This window comes from Sparus aurata, chromosome 12, assembly GCF_900880675.1.
Source record: "Sparus aurata chromosome 12, fSpaAur1.1, whole genome shotgun sequence".
Lineage (NCBI taxonomy): Eukaryota > Metazoa > Chordata > Actinopteri > Spariformes > Sparidae > Sparus > Sparus aurata.
Window position 1 is genome coordinate 29557137 of NC_044198.1, and position 21541 is coordinate 29578677.

Sequence of the window (21541 nt, forward strand, 5' to 3'; positions counted from 1 at the left end):
TGTCAGAAGTTTGGTCATGTAGCTAAACTGTGTAAAGGGACAAAAAGATGTGCGAAATGTGGTGGGGAGCATGACTATGGAGAATGTGGAGAGGGGGTAAAACCTAAATGCTGCAATTGTGGAGGGGGACACAGTGCGGCCTACTGGGGGTGTGAAGTGATGAGAAGAGAGACTGAGATTCAGAGTGTGAAAAGGAAGGATAGAGTTCCTTATGCCGAAGCAGTTAAAAGAGTGGAACAAACAAAGAAGGATAATGAAGGAAATGTTAGAGGGGAAATACTGACAGGAAATGTGTGGATACAGAGGCAAGAACATTTCAGAGAGAAGGAGAAAAAGGAAAGGGGGGAAAAGAGGGACTTGGTTATCTTTATTGCTGGGGTAATCAATGCAACAGCTGAGGTTTAATCTAAAACTGAAAGGATTCAAATCATTACAAAGGCAGCAATTCAACATTTGGGCATGGTAGACCTAAAATGGGAAGAAATAAGGGACTGTCTTGCTGTGCACTCGAACCAGGAAGTAGGGAAAGGATGATTGTATGTATTATGTTCATTTTACAATGGAATGCAAGGAGTCTGTTGGCAAATGGTCAAGATTTTAAAAAGTTTATAGATAGTAGGAGTATAAAACCAGATATAATGTGTGTTCAAGAAACATGGTTAAAACCTAGATTTGATTTAGTTTTATCTGACTATACTGTCATCAGACGAGACAGAGAATAAGGAAGTGGTGGGGGATGTGCTACCTCTGTAAGGAAGGGTGTTCCCTATAGGGTGTTGGGTACAGGGAAGGAACAAGAATATGTGGTAGTGGAAGTATGGGCAGATAGAAAGAAAATAGTAGTGATAAATTATTATAACCCTTGTAAACAGCTAGCATTAAATGAACTAGAGGAAATAAAAGGCCAGGATAGAGATAATGTTGTATGGTGTTGTATAGTGCCCTCCTGATAGCCAAAAAGCGTGCCAAAGTGCCCTCTTGGTTGGCAAAACACACTAAACTGCCCCCTTGGCTGGTTAAAACATGATAAACTGCCCTCTTGGGAGCCAAAACACACGCTAAAGTGTCCTCTTGGGAGCCAAAACGCGCACTGAAGTGCCCTCTTGGGAGCCAAAACACACGCTTAAGTGTCCTCTTGGGAGCCAAAACACACGCTAAAGTGTCCTCTTGGGAGCCAAAACGTGCGCTAAAGTGTCCTCATGGGAGCCAAAACACACGCTAAAGTGCCCTCTTGGGAGCCAAAACGCGCGCTAAAGTGCCCTATTGGGAGCCAAAACACGCGCTAAAGTGCCCTCTTGGGAGCCAAAGCGCACACTAAAGTGTCCTCTTGGAAGCCAAAACGCGCGCTAAAGTGCCCTCTTGGGAGCCAAAACGCGCGCTAAAGTGCCCTCTTGGAAGCCAAAACGCGCGCTAAAGTGCCCTTCTTTTCGCCCCTGCCCTTCAAAAAGTCTGCGCACGCCACTGTGTCCAGTAGAATGGCTCCAAAGTGTGAGTGGGAAGTGCACAGAGAAGGCACTACTGGAAGTGATCACTACCCAATTATATGTAAACTGGATGTTGATGTAAGGTTGAGCTGAGAAGATAGTCATGGAAGGTGGATTTTCAAAAAAGCAGAGTGGAAGTGATTTAAGGAAACAAGTGATTTGTACATTAGTTCAATCCAAGAAACAAATGATGTTGAAAGAAATGAAAGTGAGTTGCGACACAGTATTTATATGGCTGCAATGGCTTCAATACCAAAAAGTTCAGGAAAACTAGTAAGAAAAGTGGTTCCATGGTGGAATGCTAAATGTCAAGAGGCAGTTCGGGAAAGGAACAGAGCATTTAGAAGGTTAAAAAGAACTCATAACTTTCAACATCTGATTGAATATAAACAAGCACAGGCAGTAGTGAGAAGGTCTATAAGGCAAAGAAAAAGAACATACTGGAGAGATTATTGTAGCTCAATTGGAAGTACTATTAATGTAAATGATGTATGGGGAATGATCAAGAAAATGGAAGGTAATAGAAGAGAGTGGAATTATCCAATCCCATGTCAAACCTAGAGAAAGCAGAAATGATGGTGAACACAATGAGTAAAGTACATAGTTCAAGTAATTTATCAGAAGAAGAAAGAAGGGGTAGGGAAGAAACAAGGAGTCTATATGCTGAGGCTATTCAAAAGAAAGACAAAATAGAGGATAAATATAATGTTCCATTCACATTGAGAGAGTTAAGAAATGCTTTGGATAAGTGTAAGAATTCAGCTCCTGTAAAGATGAAATCTGTTATAGCATGACATTTAGCATGACATTTAAGTGAAATAGGAATTCAGAAGGTTTTAAATGTATTTAATAAAGTATGGGAAGAAGAAAAGATTCCTGCAGGATGGAAGGAGGCAGTTATTGTTCCAATAAGAAAACCAGGAAAAGATGCTAGTAATCCAGCTAATTATAGGCCAATAGCTCTAACTTCTCACTTAGGTAAATTAATAGAAAGGTTGGTGAATGGAAGGATAATGCACTTTATTGAAGAAAGGGGGGTGATGACTAGTTGTCAGAGTGTTTTTAGAAAGGGGAGAAGTACTATTGATTCAGTCATATGTCAGTAATATGGCAGTAATTTTAGATGTGGAAAAAGCATATGACATGCTATGGGTAGAGGGCCTTTTAATCAAAATGCATATGTTAGGAATTGGGGGAAATATGTTTAACTGGGTGACGGACTTTTTAAATAATAGAAGTATTCAGGTGAAAATAGGGAAAGAAACATCGAGAAGGTGCTTGGTAGAAAATGGACACCACAAGGAAGTGTGATTAGTCCATTACTGTTCAACATCACGATTAATGATGTTTTTGCTAATGTTCAGCCAGGAATTGGAAGATCACTATTTGCAGACGATGGTAGCTTATGGAAAATGGGAAAAAATGTAAAGTACACCCTGAAGAAGGTACAGGAAGCTCTAACACTAGTGGAGGACTGGGGAAGGAAATGGGGCTTTAGATTCTCTATTGAGAAGACTAAGGTTATGTTTTTTTACTCGAAAGAAAATAGATGAAAGTATAAAACTGGAGCTGTATGGTAGGAATTTGGAGAGGGTTAAAAGTTTTAAATTTCTTGGTGTGTTTTTTGATACAAGACTTACATGGAGGGATCATGTATCAAAACAGTGGTGTAGTCTACGTGATACGCAGGTATACGCCATATACCCACTTAGAAAGCTCCAGGATTTCCGTATACCCACTTAAAAATGGAGAGACAGCAAGCTCAATTTGCGGCAGCGGCACCCAGCTGCGGTATCTCTGGTGGCACCCCGAGATGCCGTTCTCTGATGATTATAAACGTTAGCTACTCCTCATATGTTCTGTATACAGGTCCACACCAAATCATTTTATAATGTTTTTATGAGTCTTTACAGCTGCTAATGTATGCAATGCTGTTGAAACAGGAGAAATGCCGCTCTGTCTAGGAAGAAATCAGCTTCAGGCTGACTATTGGGTCAGTTTGATGGGTCCAAGGGGTGATCACCCATTTAAAATAACAATATAGGAAAGCTGGGAGAGAGAGGTGGCAAGACTTCCAAGTTTTGGATGGACCGGGAAGGAAGTGGCACGGGAATTGTCAATATATGACAAGAACTTTTGTACCGGAGTACTGTTGCGATCAGTTCCTTTATGGGAACTGGAGGTCCCAAAGATTGACTTAGAGGTACTTGAGATTAAATCAGATAATCCTGAGTCAAATTTGGTGCATCACTCCCAGTGTCATATAATAGAATGATATCAGGATCACATATTAATTTTCACTGATGGTTCAAAGGATCCAGAAACAGGCGTTACAGGAGCAGCTTTCGTTGTGCAGGGATGGAACGCCCAAGCTTTTAAGAGAACCTCAATTTTCCTAAGTGTGTTCACAGTGGAATTATTAGCAACCCTGATGGCAGTGCAATGGACTGAGCAGATCCAGAACCATAAAGTTTTGATATGTAGTGACTCTGTGTCAGCTATCAATAGTGTTGGGAAAGGATCATCAAAGAGTCGACCAGACCTTGTATATGATATTCTTCTGGCAATAAGAGATGTGAAAAGTAGAGGGGTAGAAATATCATTTCTATGGGTCCCAGCTCATGTCAGTATTGCAACAAATGAAAAGGTTGATGAATTGGCCGAGGAAGCTGCTCTAAAGGAAACTGTAGATGTCAACATAAATCTATCAAAGGCAGAGGGTAAAAGTATAGTGTGGCAGGAAACAAGTTTGAAATGGCAGCAGCTCTGGGAGCAAGAAAACAAAGGAAGGCACCTATTCTCAATATTTAGTAGGGTAACTGACTCAGTTAACATCTGCAAAAGAGGGGGATTTAGACGTAAGGAAGAGGTTATTATTTCTAGAATAAGAACTGGTCACACATTTCTGAACAGCACTTTGCTTATTTTAGGAAAACACCAGAGTGGCTTGTCAGGAACCTGAGACAGTACAACATGTTTTGATGTCTTGCAGAAAATATGACCGCCAAAGACAAGGGCTTCTCAGAGAATTGCGAGAAATTGGATTAAAATAAGTATCTCTTAAAAGTATTTTGGAAGTGGGGTCAAGCAGGAGGGAAAAAGCTGTTTTTTCAGATTCTTAAAAGACACTGGGCTGTATAGTAGAGTATAAAGCACTAAGGTGCTCGTCCCATAGGTGGCAGCAATGCAACTTTTGGATGCCGGCTGCCGTAAAACCGCAAAGAAGAAGAAGGAGAAGAAGAGGACAACATCACACACGGTACTGCGCATGCGCTGATGTTGTAGCGCTTTCAGATCACTCACGCGGTAACAGAAGTAAACAGTAGCAGCTAGCAGCATTAGCTGGCTGTGTGTAATGAATGAAGTGAAGACGGTACTGAGTCACAGCGCAGCTCATTATTGAATGAGTAATTAAAGAACAATGAGTTCAGTTGAGAGTTTGAGAGAGTTTGTCAACGAGCGACTAACTGCTGCTGCTGAAGAAATATTCAGAGTTTTTAAAACAACTATCGTCCAGTACGAGGAAGAGATCGATCGGCAGCGCGTCATGCTGGATATCTGCTGGAAACCCCAAGTAAAGTTACACAGGATAGGTGAGTAAAAGTTTCTTATTTTAATAACAATAATGTTCAGAGCCCTGGAGTGGCCACAGAGGGGGACATATGCATCGCAGCCACGTTTCACTACATGGAGCGAACATACGAGTGTTTCCCTCGTTTTGGTTCATTCCACTCCGGGACTCCGGAGGTTCTGAGTGTCCGCTGCACGGCTGGGCTCCGTTCTATAGAAGACCGCGGCGAAACTCCGCTCAGAAAATGATGATTTTACACACAAAACGTTCCGAAACATGTGAGGAGCACTAAAACTCAACAGAAAGAGGTGTGTCTCATTCAACCTGTTGGGAAGACATTTCGGCATCAGTTTGGAGTCAGTGGGTCACATGAGATAGAAGCTATTGAAACTTTCTGAGTATTTCTACTTGTTGTTATTCGGCCTTTGTTCTGTGGGCCTCGATGCCCTTGTAAATGAGGGTTGCCTCTCAATGATCTCTGGAGGATAAATAAAGGTTGATTGGTTGATTAAATATTGTCTGTCTTTTGTTGTGTGTCCCTCCAGAGCTCCCACAGCAACATGTCTGTAAGGAGGAGGAGGTTCTGGCTGACCAGCAGCTCTGTAACCAGGAGAGGAACTCCAGTCTGGACCAAGAGGACCCAGAGCCTCCAGAGATTAAAGAGGAACAGGAGGAACTCTGCACCAGTCGGGAGGGAGAGCAGCTTGTACTGAAGGTGGAGACGGATACCGTCATGTTGACTCCAGCTTATGAGGAAAGTGACCACAGTGAAGCAGAACCAACAAGTGACCACCAGCTCCTCTCTAACAACTCTCATGTAGCTGAGAGCCCAGACCAGAAAGGAGGAAAACATGGAGACTCAGGATCAGCTGGAGATGGAGAGCAGAAGAAAAAGAAAAGACGTCACGGAAAAAATAAAAACTGTTCCTCATCAGACATTCAACAGAACACTCACCCAGGTGAAAAGTCTTTCAAATGTGACACATGTGGAAAGACTTTTAAGTTTAGGTGTGAACTGAATATACACCTAAGAATCCACACAGGTGAGAAACCTTTTACTTGCAAAACATGTGGGAAAGGTTTCAAGTGTCTTGGTGAATTGAATCGACACATGAGAATCCACACAGGTAGGAAACCGGTTACTTGCAAAACATGTGGAAAGAGTTTTAGGTTTAAGTCCCTATTGAATGCACACCAGAGAATCCACACAGCTGAGAAGAAGTCTACTTGTAAAACATGTAGGAAAGATTTCAGGAAACCTAGTCAATTAAAAATCCACATGAGAGTCCACACAGGTGAGAAGCCCTTTTCTTGCAAAACATGTGGGAAGACTTTTGGTCGAACCAGTCAAGTAATAGTTCACATGAGAACTCACACAGGTGAGAAACCTTTTACTTGCAAAACATGTGGGAAAGCTTTCAGCCAAAGTGAGACCTTAACAAGTCACATGAGAACTCACACAGGTGAGAGACCTTTTACGTGCAAAACATGTGGGAAAGCTTTCAAGTGTCATCGTGATTTGAATCGACACATGAGAAGTCACACAGGTGAGAAACCGTATTCTTGCAAAACATGTGGGAAGACTTTTGGTCAAACCGGTCACTTAAATTATCACATGAAATCTCACACAGGTGAGAAACCGTATTCTTGCAAAACATGTGGGAAGACTTTTAAGCAATCCAGTAACTTAAAAGTTCACATGACAACTCACACAGTTGAGAAACCGTTTACCTGTGAAATTTGTGGGAAGGGTTTCGGGACTCGTGATGCATTCAATTATCACATGAAAACTCACACAGGTGAGAATCTGTTTGCTTGCAAAACATGTGGGAAGACTTTTGGTCAAACCAGTCACTTAACAGTTCACATGAGAACTCACACAGGTGAGAAACCGTTTGCTTGCGAAACATGTGGGAAGACTTTTAGTCAAACCAGTAACTTAACACGTCATATGACAACTCACACAGGTGAGAAGCCGTTTACCTGTGAAATTTGTGGGAAGGCTTTTGGGAGTCGTCCTGCATTAAATTATCACATGAGAACTCACACAGGTAAGAGGCCGTATTCTTGCACAACATGTGGGAAGGCTTTTGGTCGAACCAGTCAATTAACAGTTCACATGACAACTCACACAGGTGAGAAACCGTTTACTTGTAAAATTTGTGGGAAGACTTTCAGGAGTCGTCATGCATTAAATTATCACATGAGAACTCACACAGGTGAGAAACCATAACTTTGCCTGGGGAAAGTTTGTCTGATCAGTCTGCTTTGACGAGACGTTTTAATGACACGTACAGGTGAGTAGCCTTGTATTTCCAAATATGTTGGAGGTGGTTCAGTTCTAGTCAGTACGTTTACATGCACAGCTTAGTCGGATTACAGCCATATTTCAACTGCAATTGTCCGAGTATACAAACCGGTGAGAAAATCGAATTATTGGCCGCAGCATGTCCAACCCGGTACTATAGGTGGCGCTGTAACCATTTCAACTAGTGGTAACAGAGCCACCTCCGGCTGACCTCTTTATGTCACCCGCAACAACAAACTGCCTCGGTATTCGAGAAAGATGGTGTACGAAGAGCGAGGTGAAGCTAAAATCTGATCCGATCTGATGGAATGTATACATGCAGCAGTGATGCGACTATCAATAGAATAATCTAGGTGTTTTAATTCGACTGTGAGAGATCCGATTTTAGATTTTAGTGTTTCATGCGTAATTGCAGAGTTTTTACTTTAAATGAGCTACTTGTAGAATCCTCAGAGGATCAATATACACAGGAGAAATGATGAGCTGATGCTGAATGTGAACAATTTCCCCTTGAGAAGATGTCAAAACATGTTTATGTGTCTGTCTTCATGCTGATTTGTCCATATTTGTTAACATGATGATTAAAAAGTCGAGTGAATCGCTCTCATGTGTCCCACTTATTATCGCTCCTCGTGTCCTGCTTTTATGTTAAATAATTGTTTTTACAGTAGCTTCCATGTATGTAACCAAAAAGTTAGCTGTTAGTTCAAAGTAGCAGTTTAGAAAAGCGTCCCACATTTCTTTGTGGAATTAAGCAGAGTAGATCTACACCTTAATACAAGGAGCACACAAACATAGTGTAAACACAATGTGTGAAAAGAGTATAAACATGGTGTTAAATATAGTTAATTACATTAATTTCAATAACATGTAAGAAATGGAAAAAATAATTAAAAGCCTCTTTGATCATCTTGACAGAGTGTGATGGGGCCATTTCCCAGATGGTGGGTAAGAATGTTCCCCTGAAGCCAAACTTTGTATCTGGGCTATATACCCCCAAAATTTGGTCGTCAGTTCTAAACAGTATTGACTGATTTTGGGCTTCTTCAAGCTAAGACTCTTTTCGCTCTGTTCTGGAAAAATCTACAATTGCCCTCTGTTAAGTTATGGTTGAAGGAGATTGCAACATATCTTGAGTTGGAAGGACTTACATATATTGTTAGAGGGAAAAGAAAACAGTTTGTTAAAGTATGGAAACATTTTTGGAGGATGAGAATGTAGTTATAACTTGAGGTCTTCAAGTTACTGGTGCTGCTTTTTCAGTTATTCATTTATTATTAACTTCTGGTAGTACTGTGATCTTTTGATTGTTTTGTTGTATAGTACATTTATACATTATCGCTATTTCTGTGGTCATTGTTATTTGTATGTTTTTCTTATATGTAAAAACTTAATAAAATATTGTTTTAAAAAGAAGGGGTTTTGAGTCTGCTTAGCAACTGGAGAACATTTGTTGACCCAATAATTTTAGTTTTTCAAGTTTAAAAGTGTAGTAAGATATGTTTTAAACAAGTTCTGAATTAAAGGCTCATCCCTGCCAGAGATGAGCCCAATGAGCGGGGAACTTCAGGAGCTTGACGGACTGGTGACTGGAGGTGCAACCGTTGGTGTACAGTGAGAAGAGCAGGGGAGAAAGTACGCAGCCTCAGGGGGATTTGGTGCTGATGGTCTGGGATTCAGAGACATGTTTCCCCGGATTCACACACTGCTTCTCCTCAGACAGGAACTCTGTGATCCACCTGCAGCTGGAGTCAGGCACAGGGAACTGGGACAGCTTATCCTGTAGCAGAGCCGGGAGGATAGTGTTGAAAGCAGAGCTGAAGTCCACAAACAGGATCCTGGCAAATGTTCCAGTGGAACATTGCTATGTAAATCCCAGACGTCGATGTGCCGGCAATTGCTTGTGAGGGTCGTCAATTACGTGCACTGTTTTGCGACCCACAGCCGGAGAGTTTTATAACCAGGAAACAGCTGATCACAGCAGTCAGCCCATCACTTCATCCACGGACGTCCAACTGGACAGCCGCTGAGATCCAGGAGTTGTCCGCTTGTTGTTGTAGTGGCAAGCTAATATCGGTTGCTACCTTCAAATTAAAGCCTCCCGCTAAGAACCCTGTTCTAAACTCCAATGGGGTGCAATGTAAAGCTCTTATTTTGAAGACAAATTTGACCTTCTTCACTGTTCACGCCCAACTTTGTGCTTCACGTCATGTCACATGTTTACGCCTACCCCAGTGGTGGCCAAGTGGCAGCTTTTGTAAAAGGAGGAATATTACACCTCCCTTTTAGATAGACAAGGCGGCAGATTGCCGCATTTACCTTGCAGCAAATGTGCTGCCTTTTCTATCGAAAAATGGCTACTGTGATGGAGGGGGACCCGGAGGTGTAAAGTGGAGAGGCCCAGGGTCCTGCTGAGCTGGGGGGGTTGGTGAGATGGGAGAGGGTGTCAGGACTGTCCCTTTGTCTCTCAAAGCGACAGTAGAACTGGTTCAGTTCATTTGCAAGTCGCAGGTCGTTGACGGAGTGGGGGGGTTTAGGTTTGTAATTTGTAATCTGTCTGAGCCCCTTCCAGACAGAACCAGAGGCGTTTGCTGAGAACTGGTGTTGGAGTTTCTCAGAGTACTGTTGTTTAGCTTCTCTCACCGCCTTGCCAAAGCTGTATTTTGACTTCTTAAACCTGTCCCTGTCCCCACTCCTGAACGAATCCTCCTTTTGAAACCTTGGCTGTCTAAGTTTGGCTGTGAACCAGGGTTTGTCATCGTTATAACTCACCCAGGTGCATGATGGGATACAGCAGTCTTCACAGAAGCTGATGTATGACGTCACAGCCTCTGTATACTCATCCAGACTGTTGGTGGCAGTCCTAAAGGCATCCCAGTCTGTACAGTCCAAACACGCCTGCAGGTACCCCACAGCTTCACTAGTCTACTACTTGGACGTCCTCACAACAGGTTTGCATCAGAGAGGCCCAGTGCAGCATGGGGGACGGCATGATATGCATATATGAATATTGTTCTTTCTGGTCGGGCAGTTCACGGCTGAGGTTACAGTTGTTAAAGTCACCAAGCACAATCAGCAAAGAGTCTGGGTTAGTCCGCTCCACTCCCAGTATCTGGTCAAACGATTAATTTTTTTAATCGCGATTAATCGTATTTTGTCCATAGTTAACTTGCGATTAATTGCAAATTAATGGCAATTTTTTGGGGCACATTTCTTTGTTTTCTAAATGTATCTTAATATATTTTGTTCATGTTCTTAATACTTTTAACAAAATAAGAAAGGGCAAATATGCTTGCTGAATGAAAATGTTTATTCAACCCTTAAAATCATGCACTTCAAAGAAAAGGGTCAAAAAATATCCCCTCACTCTAAATGGGGTCAAAACATGGTGATGTCTGCTTTTGACGGGGGGGTTGGCGGTTCCAGATGCTGGAGGGTGTAGTGCAGGGCCATGTTTACGGCATTGTCTACAGACCTGTTGGCTCTGTAGGCGAACTGCAGTGGGTCTCTTTACAAAAGCTGCCACTTAACCACCACTGGGGTAGGCGTAAACATGTGACATGACGTTGGCGGTTCGGGAGAAACACGGTGGACTGAAAAGCGAAAGTGAAAGTAAATGGAGAAAGGACTTATGAATGGCAGATTCACTTTCAAAACACTGCCAGATAGTTCGGTCCATAGGACAAAAGTTATCTGCACGTACTGTCGACATGAAATGAGTTACCATTGAAGTGCGTCGAGTCTCAAATATCATTTCTTAGCCAAACACACGGCAGATGCAGAGAGCCCACCGCCCCCCCTCGCCAAAAGCTCACCATGTTTTGATCCCATTTAGGGTGAGGAGATATTTTTTGAGCCTTTTATTTTCCTGCATGATTTGAAGTGTTGAATAAACATTTTAATAAAGCAAGCATATTTATTAGGTTGTGTTGTGGTCACTTTCTGAGATTTGAGGGGCTGCCATACTGTAATGTTTGATTGGTTGCCTGGTTATGCTGCTGCTTAAGTCTGACGTGAGCACAAGGAGCGGGGCATGTGGGTAAGCGAACAGGGAGTCTCATGGATGGATGAGGCGGACGCCCGGGAAAAAGGAAAGTGATTCGAAGAGAGGAAGAACCCCCTCAACCTCCAGAGTGAATTATTATTTATCTATTGTCTCGTCTAAACAAACAAATGAACTGACTAAACCGCGACGGGGAGTCAACGGACTGAGGTCAACACAACCACGACGCTGGAGCAGGTGGCCGGCCAGAGGCCTCTGAAGCCGACATCCCTGGAAGGCCTCTCCGACCAAGCTACAGGTGGTGAGCATTGGTGGAGGCAGCCGGTAAGACAAATATTGTGCAGTATGGCAGCCGACTCCCATCGAGCTCCAGTTTTCATTTACAGAAATATGCGCACCTGTGTCATCCCTGTAGCCTAGACTCACTAGAGCCCTACCATTAAACCTTTAGTTTCCAGGGTGGCGTTTGGTCACGACAGTTGTTAAAAATATTAAGCACATGAAAAAATACATTAAGGTACATTTAGAACAGAGAGAAATGTGCCAAAAAAATTTGATTAATTTACAATTAATCGCAAGTTAACTATGGACAAAATGCGATTATTCGCGATTAAAAAAATTAATCGTTTGACAGCCCAAATATTTCTGCTTATTTTTTTGAAAAACATGATATAATTTCATGTAAATGGGGGTTTATTGGTCATAAATTAAGCATAATAAAAAGAATAAGAGGTGTAAAAGAAGTTTAAAATATGTGGTAATGAGTTGGAATTAAGTTGGTTAAAATATGTAACACAGTCTGGTTAGATCGTTTTACACTATAGTCAAAATAATTCTTAATTCTTTTTTTTTTACTAAAAAATCTGGTTTAAGTTCATGGAAATTAGGTATATTATACCATACATTACAAAAATGAATGTACAATTTGTGGTAATGTGTTGGACACAAGTTGACTAAAGGTGTAACAGAATTGTGTCATCATTTTATACTTGCTTTGTAAAACAGTCAAACAAGACTGGCTCAATTGACCCGAGAGGACAACAGGTGTGACTATTTGCTCCCATTCAAAAAAATTCAATGGTTTAAAAGAAAATTCCTGACTAAACTTTGTACTGCACCAGTCTGTGATATTCCCTCGACTTTTGTGCCTGTGATCATAACCATAGGGAAAATAATTCAGAATTTCTTCTTTTTTTTTACTCAAAAATTGTGTAACTTTATGTAAATGAGGTCCATCATACCATAACTTACAAAAATAAGTGTAAAATATATGTTAGATATGTAGGAAATATGTTTACCAAAAAGGTGAAACAAGAAAATTTGGTGATCATTTTATACCTCATGCATTATTAGCAGTCAGAACAGGCAAAAGAGAGAACAAAAGGTGCGTAGTAAATGGAAGGACAATACGAGGGTCACACTACTTTTACAGCCCGTCGGCTCAAAGTTTTATGCTCTTTCTAAGAGCTTTAAAAAGAGACTCACTCTTTTACTCTGTCTTAGAGCGTTCAAGAGATAGTAAGAGTTTTATCTTTAAATTAAAATCAAATCAAATCAAATTATTTCCTCTTACTCAGGAGCTCACCTCTCCCCTGTGAGGGGCAGGCTGTTTTTGTGAGTGAGCCCCCCCTCAGCAAACCCGTCCCCAATACAACTTTAATAACAAAAATATACAGCTCCTTTTTTGGAGAAATTGTAGACGCTTACTCACTACTCTCAGGAGTGGGTGAAACTGCAATTTTTGAAAATGTGTAAGAAATACCATAAATTACCAAATAATAGCGGCAGGGTCCCCTTTAAACGCCGGGTCCAGGTGTATATTTTGATGAATAACCGCCGGTTCCAAAAAAATGCAGAGTCTAATTAATTTTTTTAAAACTCAAGGAAGAAGACGTGACCACTGACACTGTACGTTTTCTTCTTTGCCTTTTTCATGTATTGTGCTGCTTTCCATCTCACAATATCACACTGATGATCGCCATGGCTCCGGTGCAGCAAAACAATAAAAAGTACGACTTGAAATTCAAACTTTCTGTCTTAAAATATGCAGAGGAAAACTCGGTACAAGCAGCCACTAGACGTTTCTCTGTTGACCCCAAGAGAGTGAGAGATTGGTGAAAAAGTCAAACTGAGTTTCAGGGTTTGTCTGAGGAGGACAGCAACAGGGCCAGGCCGCCTGGTGGAGGGAGGAAGAAGGCTAGCGAGTAGCCTGAGATAAACATGCGGGAATGAGTTATCAGCAAATGGGCACGCCATGAGAGAGTGTCCCACAAAATGATCAGGACGATGGCGAAACAAATGTACGCCACCGTGAGTGACAGCAGAGATGAGGGGTTTGCCGCAAGTGCTGATTGGCTAAATCGATTTCTCCGCCGCAACAACTTCACTTGCAGAAGGATACCAAAGAATTCACCGAGAAGCTGGTGAAGTTTGTGTCATTTTCATCCCGGATGATTGAAACAAAGAAGACACCGGACAGAGACATCATAGCAATGGATGAAATGGCGGTGTGGTTGACATGGTCGGGTCACAGGACACATCATCAGTAGTGTATCCTTGCATCGCTGGGTGTTTTGGCCTTTCACAGTATACACCCTCCACAAGGCTAGCTCACTGCAGGATCATTAGCCCCCAGCGTGTATCCTGTGTCAAACTGTCCCCAAGCTTCACCCTGACGTATTTTATGCTCAGCATGGGTCTTTCCGCTTTAGCCAAATTCACTGGCTGCTTCTTTCAGCTTCCTCTGATGACTGTGGATTCCTTGTTCTTTTAATAGTCGGATGGTAGGCGACGCGACAAATCCTCTGCATCCCACTTCAACTGGATAGACTTTTGTGTTCCAGTCACGCTTCGTTGCTTTTGCTGCAAGCTCTGCATAGCGCAGCCTCTTACGCACATAGGCCTCGTCCACAGAGTTCTCCCAGGAAACTTCACCATACCAGGTTCTTTGGTGATGGGAGCACACCTTATGTCACTCTGATGATGAAGCTGATCTTGCTTGCTTCCATTACGCACAGCTCTTTCCAGCTGATCTTTCTCCACTCCACACCTCCCCATTGCATCCATTGCCCCTGTTTGGCAAGAGAGATCGCCTTGGCACTTTTTGTGGCCTCCTCCTGCTGGTGCACCTCCCCAACCACCAATGTCCTCTGCTCTGATGTTGCGGCCTTTCCTCAAGTTGGTTTACTTGCAATAAGGCCGAAGCCTCTACTTCCCTGCTGGACTTGCCCCACAATGTCTTTGTGCCTCAGAGCTGATGTAGCTTGCTGTACTGTGTCAGATGATGTCCACTTCTGGCCAGTTATTAGGGGTGGCACAGCAGCACTGATGGCCAATCAGTCATCTGGACTCCTAATTTAGAACACTTGTATTCCTCTGTTAGACTAGTGAGAGGTAGCTCCAGGACTACTTTGCTGTAGAGTCAGTGGCCACATTATCTGAGGGAGGAGTCCAAACTGTAGACACCAGAGCTTCAGTTTCCCCGGCAGTAGGTTCTGATTTATGTTCTCCAGGCCGCTGACAATCTCTTGTCTTTGCACCTGCTCTACGTCCTTGAGGCTTGCATTGTACTATCTGCCCAGGCTTTTAACAGGCTGCTCAGACACTGTTGGTATGAGTTCATCGGCAATGCAGAACCTTGTGTCTTTAAGTACCCTATTAACTAGAAGAATCACCCGGAGACGAGGTTTGCAGATAGTTGAACCTGTTTATTTCTGGACTGACCAAACATTTCATACCTCAAAATCTGTCCATCTGGTTTAACGTGTGTACGTGCTTATTCAATATGAGGTCTCTCGTACTTCCTAATGTTCTGTTTGTCCCAGTAACCAGGATATTCACATAACATTCATATTCAGAGGTCAGCACAGATCACATAGTCAGGCCAGATTCCCAATATGATACAATATCCCCAGATTCTCATTCAATAATGAGAATCTGGGGGGCCTGTGACTCAGTACCGTCTTCACATTACACACAGCCAGCTAGTGCTGCTAGCTGCTATTGTTTACTTCCGCTGGGTGTCACACTCTAAAGCTCCGACAGGGGACGTGCGGAGGCTTTTAGTTCCGCTTCAGACTGAAAACATTTAATTCAGAACTTGTTTAAAACATATCTGACTACAGTTTTAAACTTGAAGAAATTTGGGCAAACAAATGTTCTCCAATTGCTAAGTAGACTCATCAAGACTTTTAATTATGTTTTCCCATTTTGTGGATCTTATTTAACTTCATTTAATTATCTAATTATATTTAACACTCCTCCTTGAACCGGCACCTTATCGTGGTGGAGGGGTTTGAGCACCTGAATGATCCTAGGAGCTATGTTGTCCGGGGCTTAATGCCCCTGGTAGGGTCTCCCAACAGGTCCTAGGTGACGGGTCAGACCAAGCTGAGGCAGCTGACGGGTACCGGTACCAGTACCGGTAGGCCAAGTGCGTGTCAGCACGGGCAGTCACAGAAGCAAAAACTCGGGTCTGGGAAAAGTTCGGGGAGGCCATGGAGGAGGACTACCGGTCGGCCTCGAAGAAATTCTGGCAAACCATCCGGCGCCTCAGGAGCGGGAAGCAGTCCTCCACCAACACTGTTTACAGTGGAGGTGGGGAGCTGTTGACCTCGACTGGGGACATTGTCGGGCGGTAGAAGGAGTACTTCGAGGATCTCCTCAATCCCACTGACACGCCTTCCATAGAAGAAGCAGAGGCCAAGGACTCAGAGGTTGATTCATTCATCACCCAAGCCGAAGTCACTGAGGTAGCTGGGAAGCTCCTCAGTGGCAAAGCAGGGGGGTGGATGAGATCCACCCTGAGTACCTCGAGTCTCTGGATGTTGTGGGGCTGTCTTGGTTGACATGTCTCTGCAGCATCGCATGGCAGTCGGGGACAGTGCCTCTGGACTGGCAGACCGGGGTGGTGGTCCCCCTATTCAAAAAGGGGGACCGGAGGGTGTGTTCCAACTATCGGGGGATCACACTCCTCAGCCTTCCTGGGAAAGTCTATTCCAGGGTACTGGAGAGGAGAATTCGGTCGATAGTTGAGCCTCAGATTCAGGAGGAACAATGCGGTTTTCGTCCGGGCCTTGGAACACTGGACCAGCTCTATACCCTCCGTAGGTTGCTCGAGGGTTCATGGGAGTTTGCCCAACCAGTCCACATGTGAAAGCATTCAACCGTGTCACTCGTGGCATTCTGTCAGAGGTGCTCAGGGAGTACGGTCCTTGTACGACTGGAGCAGGAGCTTGGTTCGCATTGCCAGCAGTAAGTCAGACCTATTCCCGGTGCATGTTGGACTCTGGCAGGGCTGCCCTTTGTCACCAGTTCTGTTCATTGTTCATCATTTTTATGGGCAGAATTTCTAGGCACAGCCACAACCGGAAGGGGTCTGGTTCGGGAGCCACTGGATTACATCCCTGCTTTTCGCGGATGATGTGGTCTTATCGGCTCCTTCCAGCCAGGACCTCCAGCATGTCCTGGGGTGGTTTGCAGCTGAGTGTGATGCGGCTGGGACGAGAATCAGCACCTCCAAGTCCCAGGCCATGGTTCTCGTCCGGAAAAAGGTGGCATGCTCCCTCCGGGTGGGGGGGAGCTCCTGCCCCAAGTGGAGGAGTTTAAGTATCTTGGGGTCTTGTTCACGAGTGAGGGAAGGATGGAACGTGAGATTTACAGGCGGATCGGTTCAGCGGCCGCAGTAATGCGCTCGTTGTATCGGTCCATCGTGGTAAAGGGAGAGCTGAGTCGAAAGGTGAAGCTCTCAATTTACCAGTCAATCTACGTTCCTACCCTCACCTATGGCCGTGAACTTTGGGTCATGACCAAAAGAATAGGATCCCGGATACAAGCAGCTGAAATGAGTTTCCTCTGCAGGGTGGCAGGGCGCTCCCTTAGAGATATGGTGAGGAGCTCTGTCACCCAGGAGGAGCTCGGAGTAGAGCTGCTGCTCCTCCACATCAAGAGGAGCCAGTTGAGGTGGCTCGGGCATCTGTTTCGGATGCCCCTGGGATGCCTCCCTCGGGAGGTGTTCCTGGCATGTCCCGCCGGGAGGAGACCCCGAGGAAGACCCAGGACACGCTGGTGTGACTATGTCACTCAGCTGGCCTGGGAATGCCTTGGGATCCTCCCGGAAGAGCTGGAGGAAGTGTCCGGGGAGAGGGAAGTCTGGGTGTCCCTGCTCAGGCAACTGCCCCCGCGACCCAGCCCCGGATAAGCGGACAAAAATGGATCGATGGATGGATATTTAACACCATCTTTATACTCTTTTCACACAGCATGTTTACACTATGTTTGTGTGCTCCTTGTATTAAGGTGTAGATCTACTCTGCTCAATTCCACAAAGAAATGTGGGACTCTTTTCTAAACTGCTGCTTTGAACTCACAGCTAACTTTTTGGTTACATACATGACAGCAACTGTAAAAACTACAAGTATTTAACATATAAGTGTTTATATAAAAGCAGGACACGAGGAGCGATAATAAGTGGGACACATGAGAGCGATTAACTCGACTTTTTACTGATCATGATTACATATATGGACAAATCAGCATGAAGATGGACACAAACATATTTTGACATCCTTGAAATTGTACACATTCAGCATCAGCTCATCATTTCTCCTGTGTATATTGATCCTCTGAGGATTCTACAAGTAGTTCATTTAAAGTTAAAGTTCTGCAATTATGCATGAAACACTAGAACTGAACCACCTCCAACATATTTTGCAAATACAAGGCTACTCGCCTGTGCGTGTCATCAAATGTCTCGTCAGAGCAGATTGATCAGACAAACTTTCCACAGGCAAAACTACGGATTCTCACCTGTGTGAGTTTCCATGTGAGCGGTTAAGGCACCAGTTTGATTGAAAGCCTTCCCACATGATTTGCAAGAAAACGTGTGGATTCTCATGTGACAAGTTAATACAGCACGACTCCCAAAAGCCTTCCAGCAAATTTCACAGGTAAAAGGCTTTGCACCTGTGTGGATTCTTGTGTGCGTTTTTAACTCACCAGAAGACTTGAAAGACTTCCTACATGTCTTGCAAGAATATGGCTTCTCACCTGTGTGGATTCTTGTGTGCGTTTTTAACTCACTAGAAGACTTGAAAGACTTCCTACATGTCTTGCAAGAATACGGTTTCTCACCTGTGTGGACTCTCATATGCCTTTTCAAAGTAGATGATTCAGAAAATGGTTTTCCACATGTTTGGCAGGAATATGGCCTCTCACCTGTGTGGATTCTCATGTGAGCTGTTAAGTTACTATGATACCTGAAAGTCTTTCCACATGTCTTGCAGGAATATGGTTTCTCATCTGTGTGGGTTCTTAGGTGTGAAATCAATTGGCACTTAAGCTGAAAAGTCTTCCCACATGTCTTGCAAGAACACGGCTTCTCACCTGTGTGGATTCTCATATGCCTTTTCAAAGTAGATGATTCAGAGAATGTTTTTCCACATGTTTGGCAGGAATGTGGCCTCTCACCTGTGTGGATTCTCATGTGAAGTGGTAAGGAACTCTGATGCCTGAAAGTCTTCCCACATGTCTTGCAGGAGTATGGTTTCTCATCTGTGTGGGTTTCAATGTGACGTGTTAAGTGAGCATGACGGCTAAAAGTCTTCCCACAAATGTCACAGTTAAAAGGCTTCTCACCTGTGTGGGTTCTCATGTGAACTGTTAAGTTACTATGATCCCTGAAAGTCTTCCCACATGTCTTGCAGGAATATGGTTTCTTATCTGTGTGGATTTGAATGTGACGTGTTAAGTGAGCTTTACGGCTAAAAGTCTTCCCACAAATTTCACAGTTAAAAGGCTTCTCACCTGTGTGAGTTATCACGTGTGAATTCAACTGGCGCTTAAACTTAAAAGTTTTTCCACATGTGTCACAGCTGAAAGACTTTTCATCTGGGTGAGTGTTATGTTGAATGTCTGATGAGGTAGAGTTTTTTGCATAATCACAGTGACTTTTTTTTCCGTGAGGTCTTTTCTTTTCCTTCGGCTCTCCATCTCCAGCTGATCCTGAGTCTCCATGTTTTCCTCCTCTCTGGTCTGGGCTCTCAGCTACATGAGAGTTGTTAGAGAGGAGCTGGTGGTCACTTGTTGGTTCTGCTTCACTGTGGTCACTTTCCTCATAAGCTGGAGTCAACATGACGGTATCTGTCTCCACCTTCAGTACAAGCTGCTCTCCCTCCCGACTGGTGCAGAGTTCCTCCTGTTCCTCTTTAATCTCTGGAGGCTCTGGGTCCTCTTGGTCCAGACTGGAGTTCCTCTCCTGGTTACAGAGCTGCTGGTCAGCCAGAACCTCCTCCTCCTTACAGACATGTTGCTGTGGGAGCTCTGGAGGGACACACAACAAAAGACAGACAATATTTAATCAACCAATCAACCTTTATTTATCCTCCAGAGATCATTGAGAGGCAACCCTCATTTACAAGGGCACCGAGGCCCACAGAACAAAGGCCGAATAACAACAAGTAGAAATACTCAGAAAGTTTCAATAGCTTCCAGGTCATGTGACCCACTGACTCCAAACCAATGCCGAAATGTCTTCCTAACAGGTTGAATGAGACACACCTCTTTCTGTTGAGTTTTAGTGCTCCTCACATGTTTCGGAACGTTTTGTGTGTAAAATCATCATTTTCTGAGCGGAGTTTCGCCGCGGTCTTCTATAGAACGGAGCCCAGCCGTGCAGCGGACACTCAGAACCTCCGGAGTCCCGGAGTGGAATGAACCAAAACGAGGGAAACACTCGTATGTTCGCTCCATGTAGTGAAACGTGGCTGCGATGCATATGTCCCCCTCTGTGGCCACTCCAGGGCTCTGAACATTAGTGTTATTAAAATAAGAAACTTTTACTCACCTATCCTGTGTAACTTTACTTGGGGTTTCCAGCAGATATCCAGCATGACGCGCTGCCGATCGATCTCTTCCTCGTACTGGACGATAGTTGTTTTAAAAACTCTGAATATTTCTTCAGCAGCAGCAGTTAGTCGCTCGTTGACAAACTCTCTCAAACTCTCAACTGAACTCATTGTTCTTTAATTACTCATTCAATAATGAGCTGCGCTGTGACTCAGTACCGTTTTCACTTCATTCATCACACACAGCCAGCTAATGCTGCTAGCTGCTACTGTTTACTTCCGCTGGGTGTCACGCTTTAAAGCTCCGACAGCGGAAGTGCGGAGGCTTTTAGTTCCGCTTCAGACTGAAAACAAAAGTCAGAAAGTAATGAAAAGTGATTCAGTTTGCTCCACATGGACTTGTGTTTTGCAGGCTTCATGGTGAGACAGAGGAGGGACCGCTCACCCAGGACAGGCAGACGTGCAACAGGTGTTATATACAGACAAGAAAACAGTTTACAGCATAGAATATGCAAAACACGGAAATGGTTAATGAGCTGGTGAAGGCAGCTTCTGGTGGAAGGGAAGGCAGGGAGAGCAGGCCAGCTCCATGGGAGAACATGCTGGGCTGCTACAGGCTGTGGTCTGGAGAACCCAGGTGCTCATCCTGCCACAGCACCCAGCACACCGTAACAAACTCACACTCAACCTCTATGACAAACGGCAAACCTCTAGGATACTTTTTTTTAAAACCCCTTTTGGTAAAAGTGGATCATTCTATCAAACAGGAAGCGCCAGTCTGTTTACCAAGAAGATAAGAATCAACTTTAACTTTTTTTTGCCTGTAATGTCAGAAACTAAGACATCAATCTTCTTGTATAGGGGCCCGATCACATCCTCTGTGCCGGATTTGGGGTCTGGAGAGTGACAGGTGACCACACAGGTCTCCATAAGACACTTACATCTCCACCTAAGAAGAAATATTTTTTCAATATTTCATAAACACTTCGAGCCAGGAGGCTGGTGTGTGACAAATGTGCTGATTCGAATGGCCGATTCAATTCACAATTTAGTCCAAAACATGAAGGGAAAAAAAAATGAATGAAATGTGTTCAAATCATGTCTACTTTACATTATTTCAGTCTATTTTCCAAATTCTTCTCTTTTTACATTTTGGACAAAGTTTTTAAAAGGTAACATGACACTTTTTATTCTCTTTTAATCATGCCAGTCCTTGAATATTGAGGCCAGCCAGGGGAAACCTCTGGGTCACCACAGCAGAGGGTCGGACCTGCAGCCTATCAGGAGACCAGAGACAGAGTTACTTACCCAAACACACAGTTTGGTTGAAGA

At 43.8% G+C, this 21541-nt stretch overlaps 2 protein-coding genes across 2 annotated transcripts; one reads left to right on the forward strand and one right to left on the reverse strand.

Moving 5' to 3' along the window:
• The first annotated feature begins 5949 nt into the window (after positions 1–5949).
• LOC115592692 (zinc finger protein 569-like) lies at positions 5950–7958 on the forward strand. The gene is made up of 2 exons (XM_030435741.1): positions 5950–6602; positions 6687–7958. Exons 1-2 carry the CDS (start codon positions 6167–6169, stop codon positions 7286–7288), a joined length of 1038 nt encoding a protein of 345 aa, XP_030291601.1. The 5' UTR covers positions 5950–6166; the 3' UTR covers positions 7289–7958.
• Positions 7959–17848: 9890 nt separating this feature from the next.
• LOC115593037 (zinc finger protein OZF-like) lies at positions 17849–21139 on the reverse strand. Its single transcript, XM_030436350.1, has 2 exons — positions 21031–21139; positions 17849–19433 (listed from the first exon to the last, which is right to left on the reverse strand). Exons 1-2 carry the CDS (start codon positions 21137–21139, stop codon positions 18160–18162), a joined length of 1383 nt encoding a protein of 460 aa, XP_030292210.1. The 3' UTR covers positions 17849–18159.
• Positions 21140–21541: the final 402 nt, after the last annotated feature.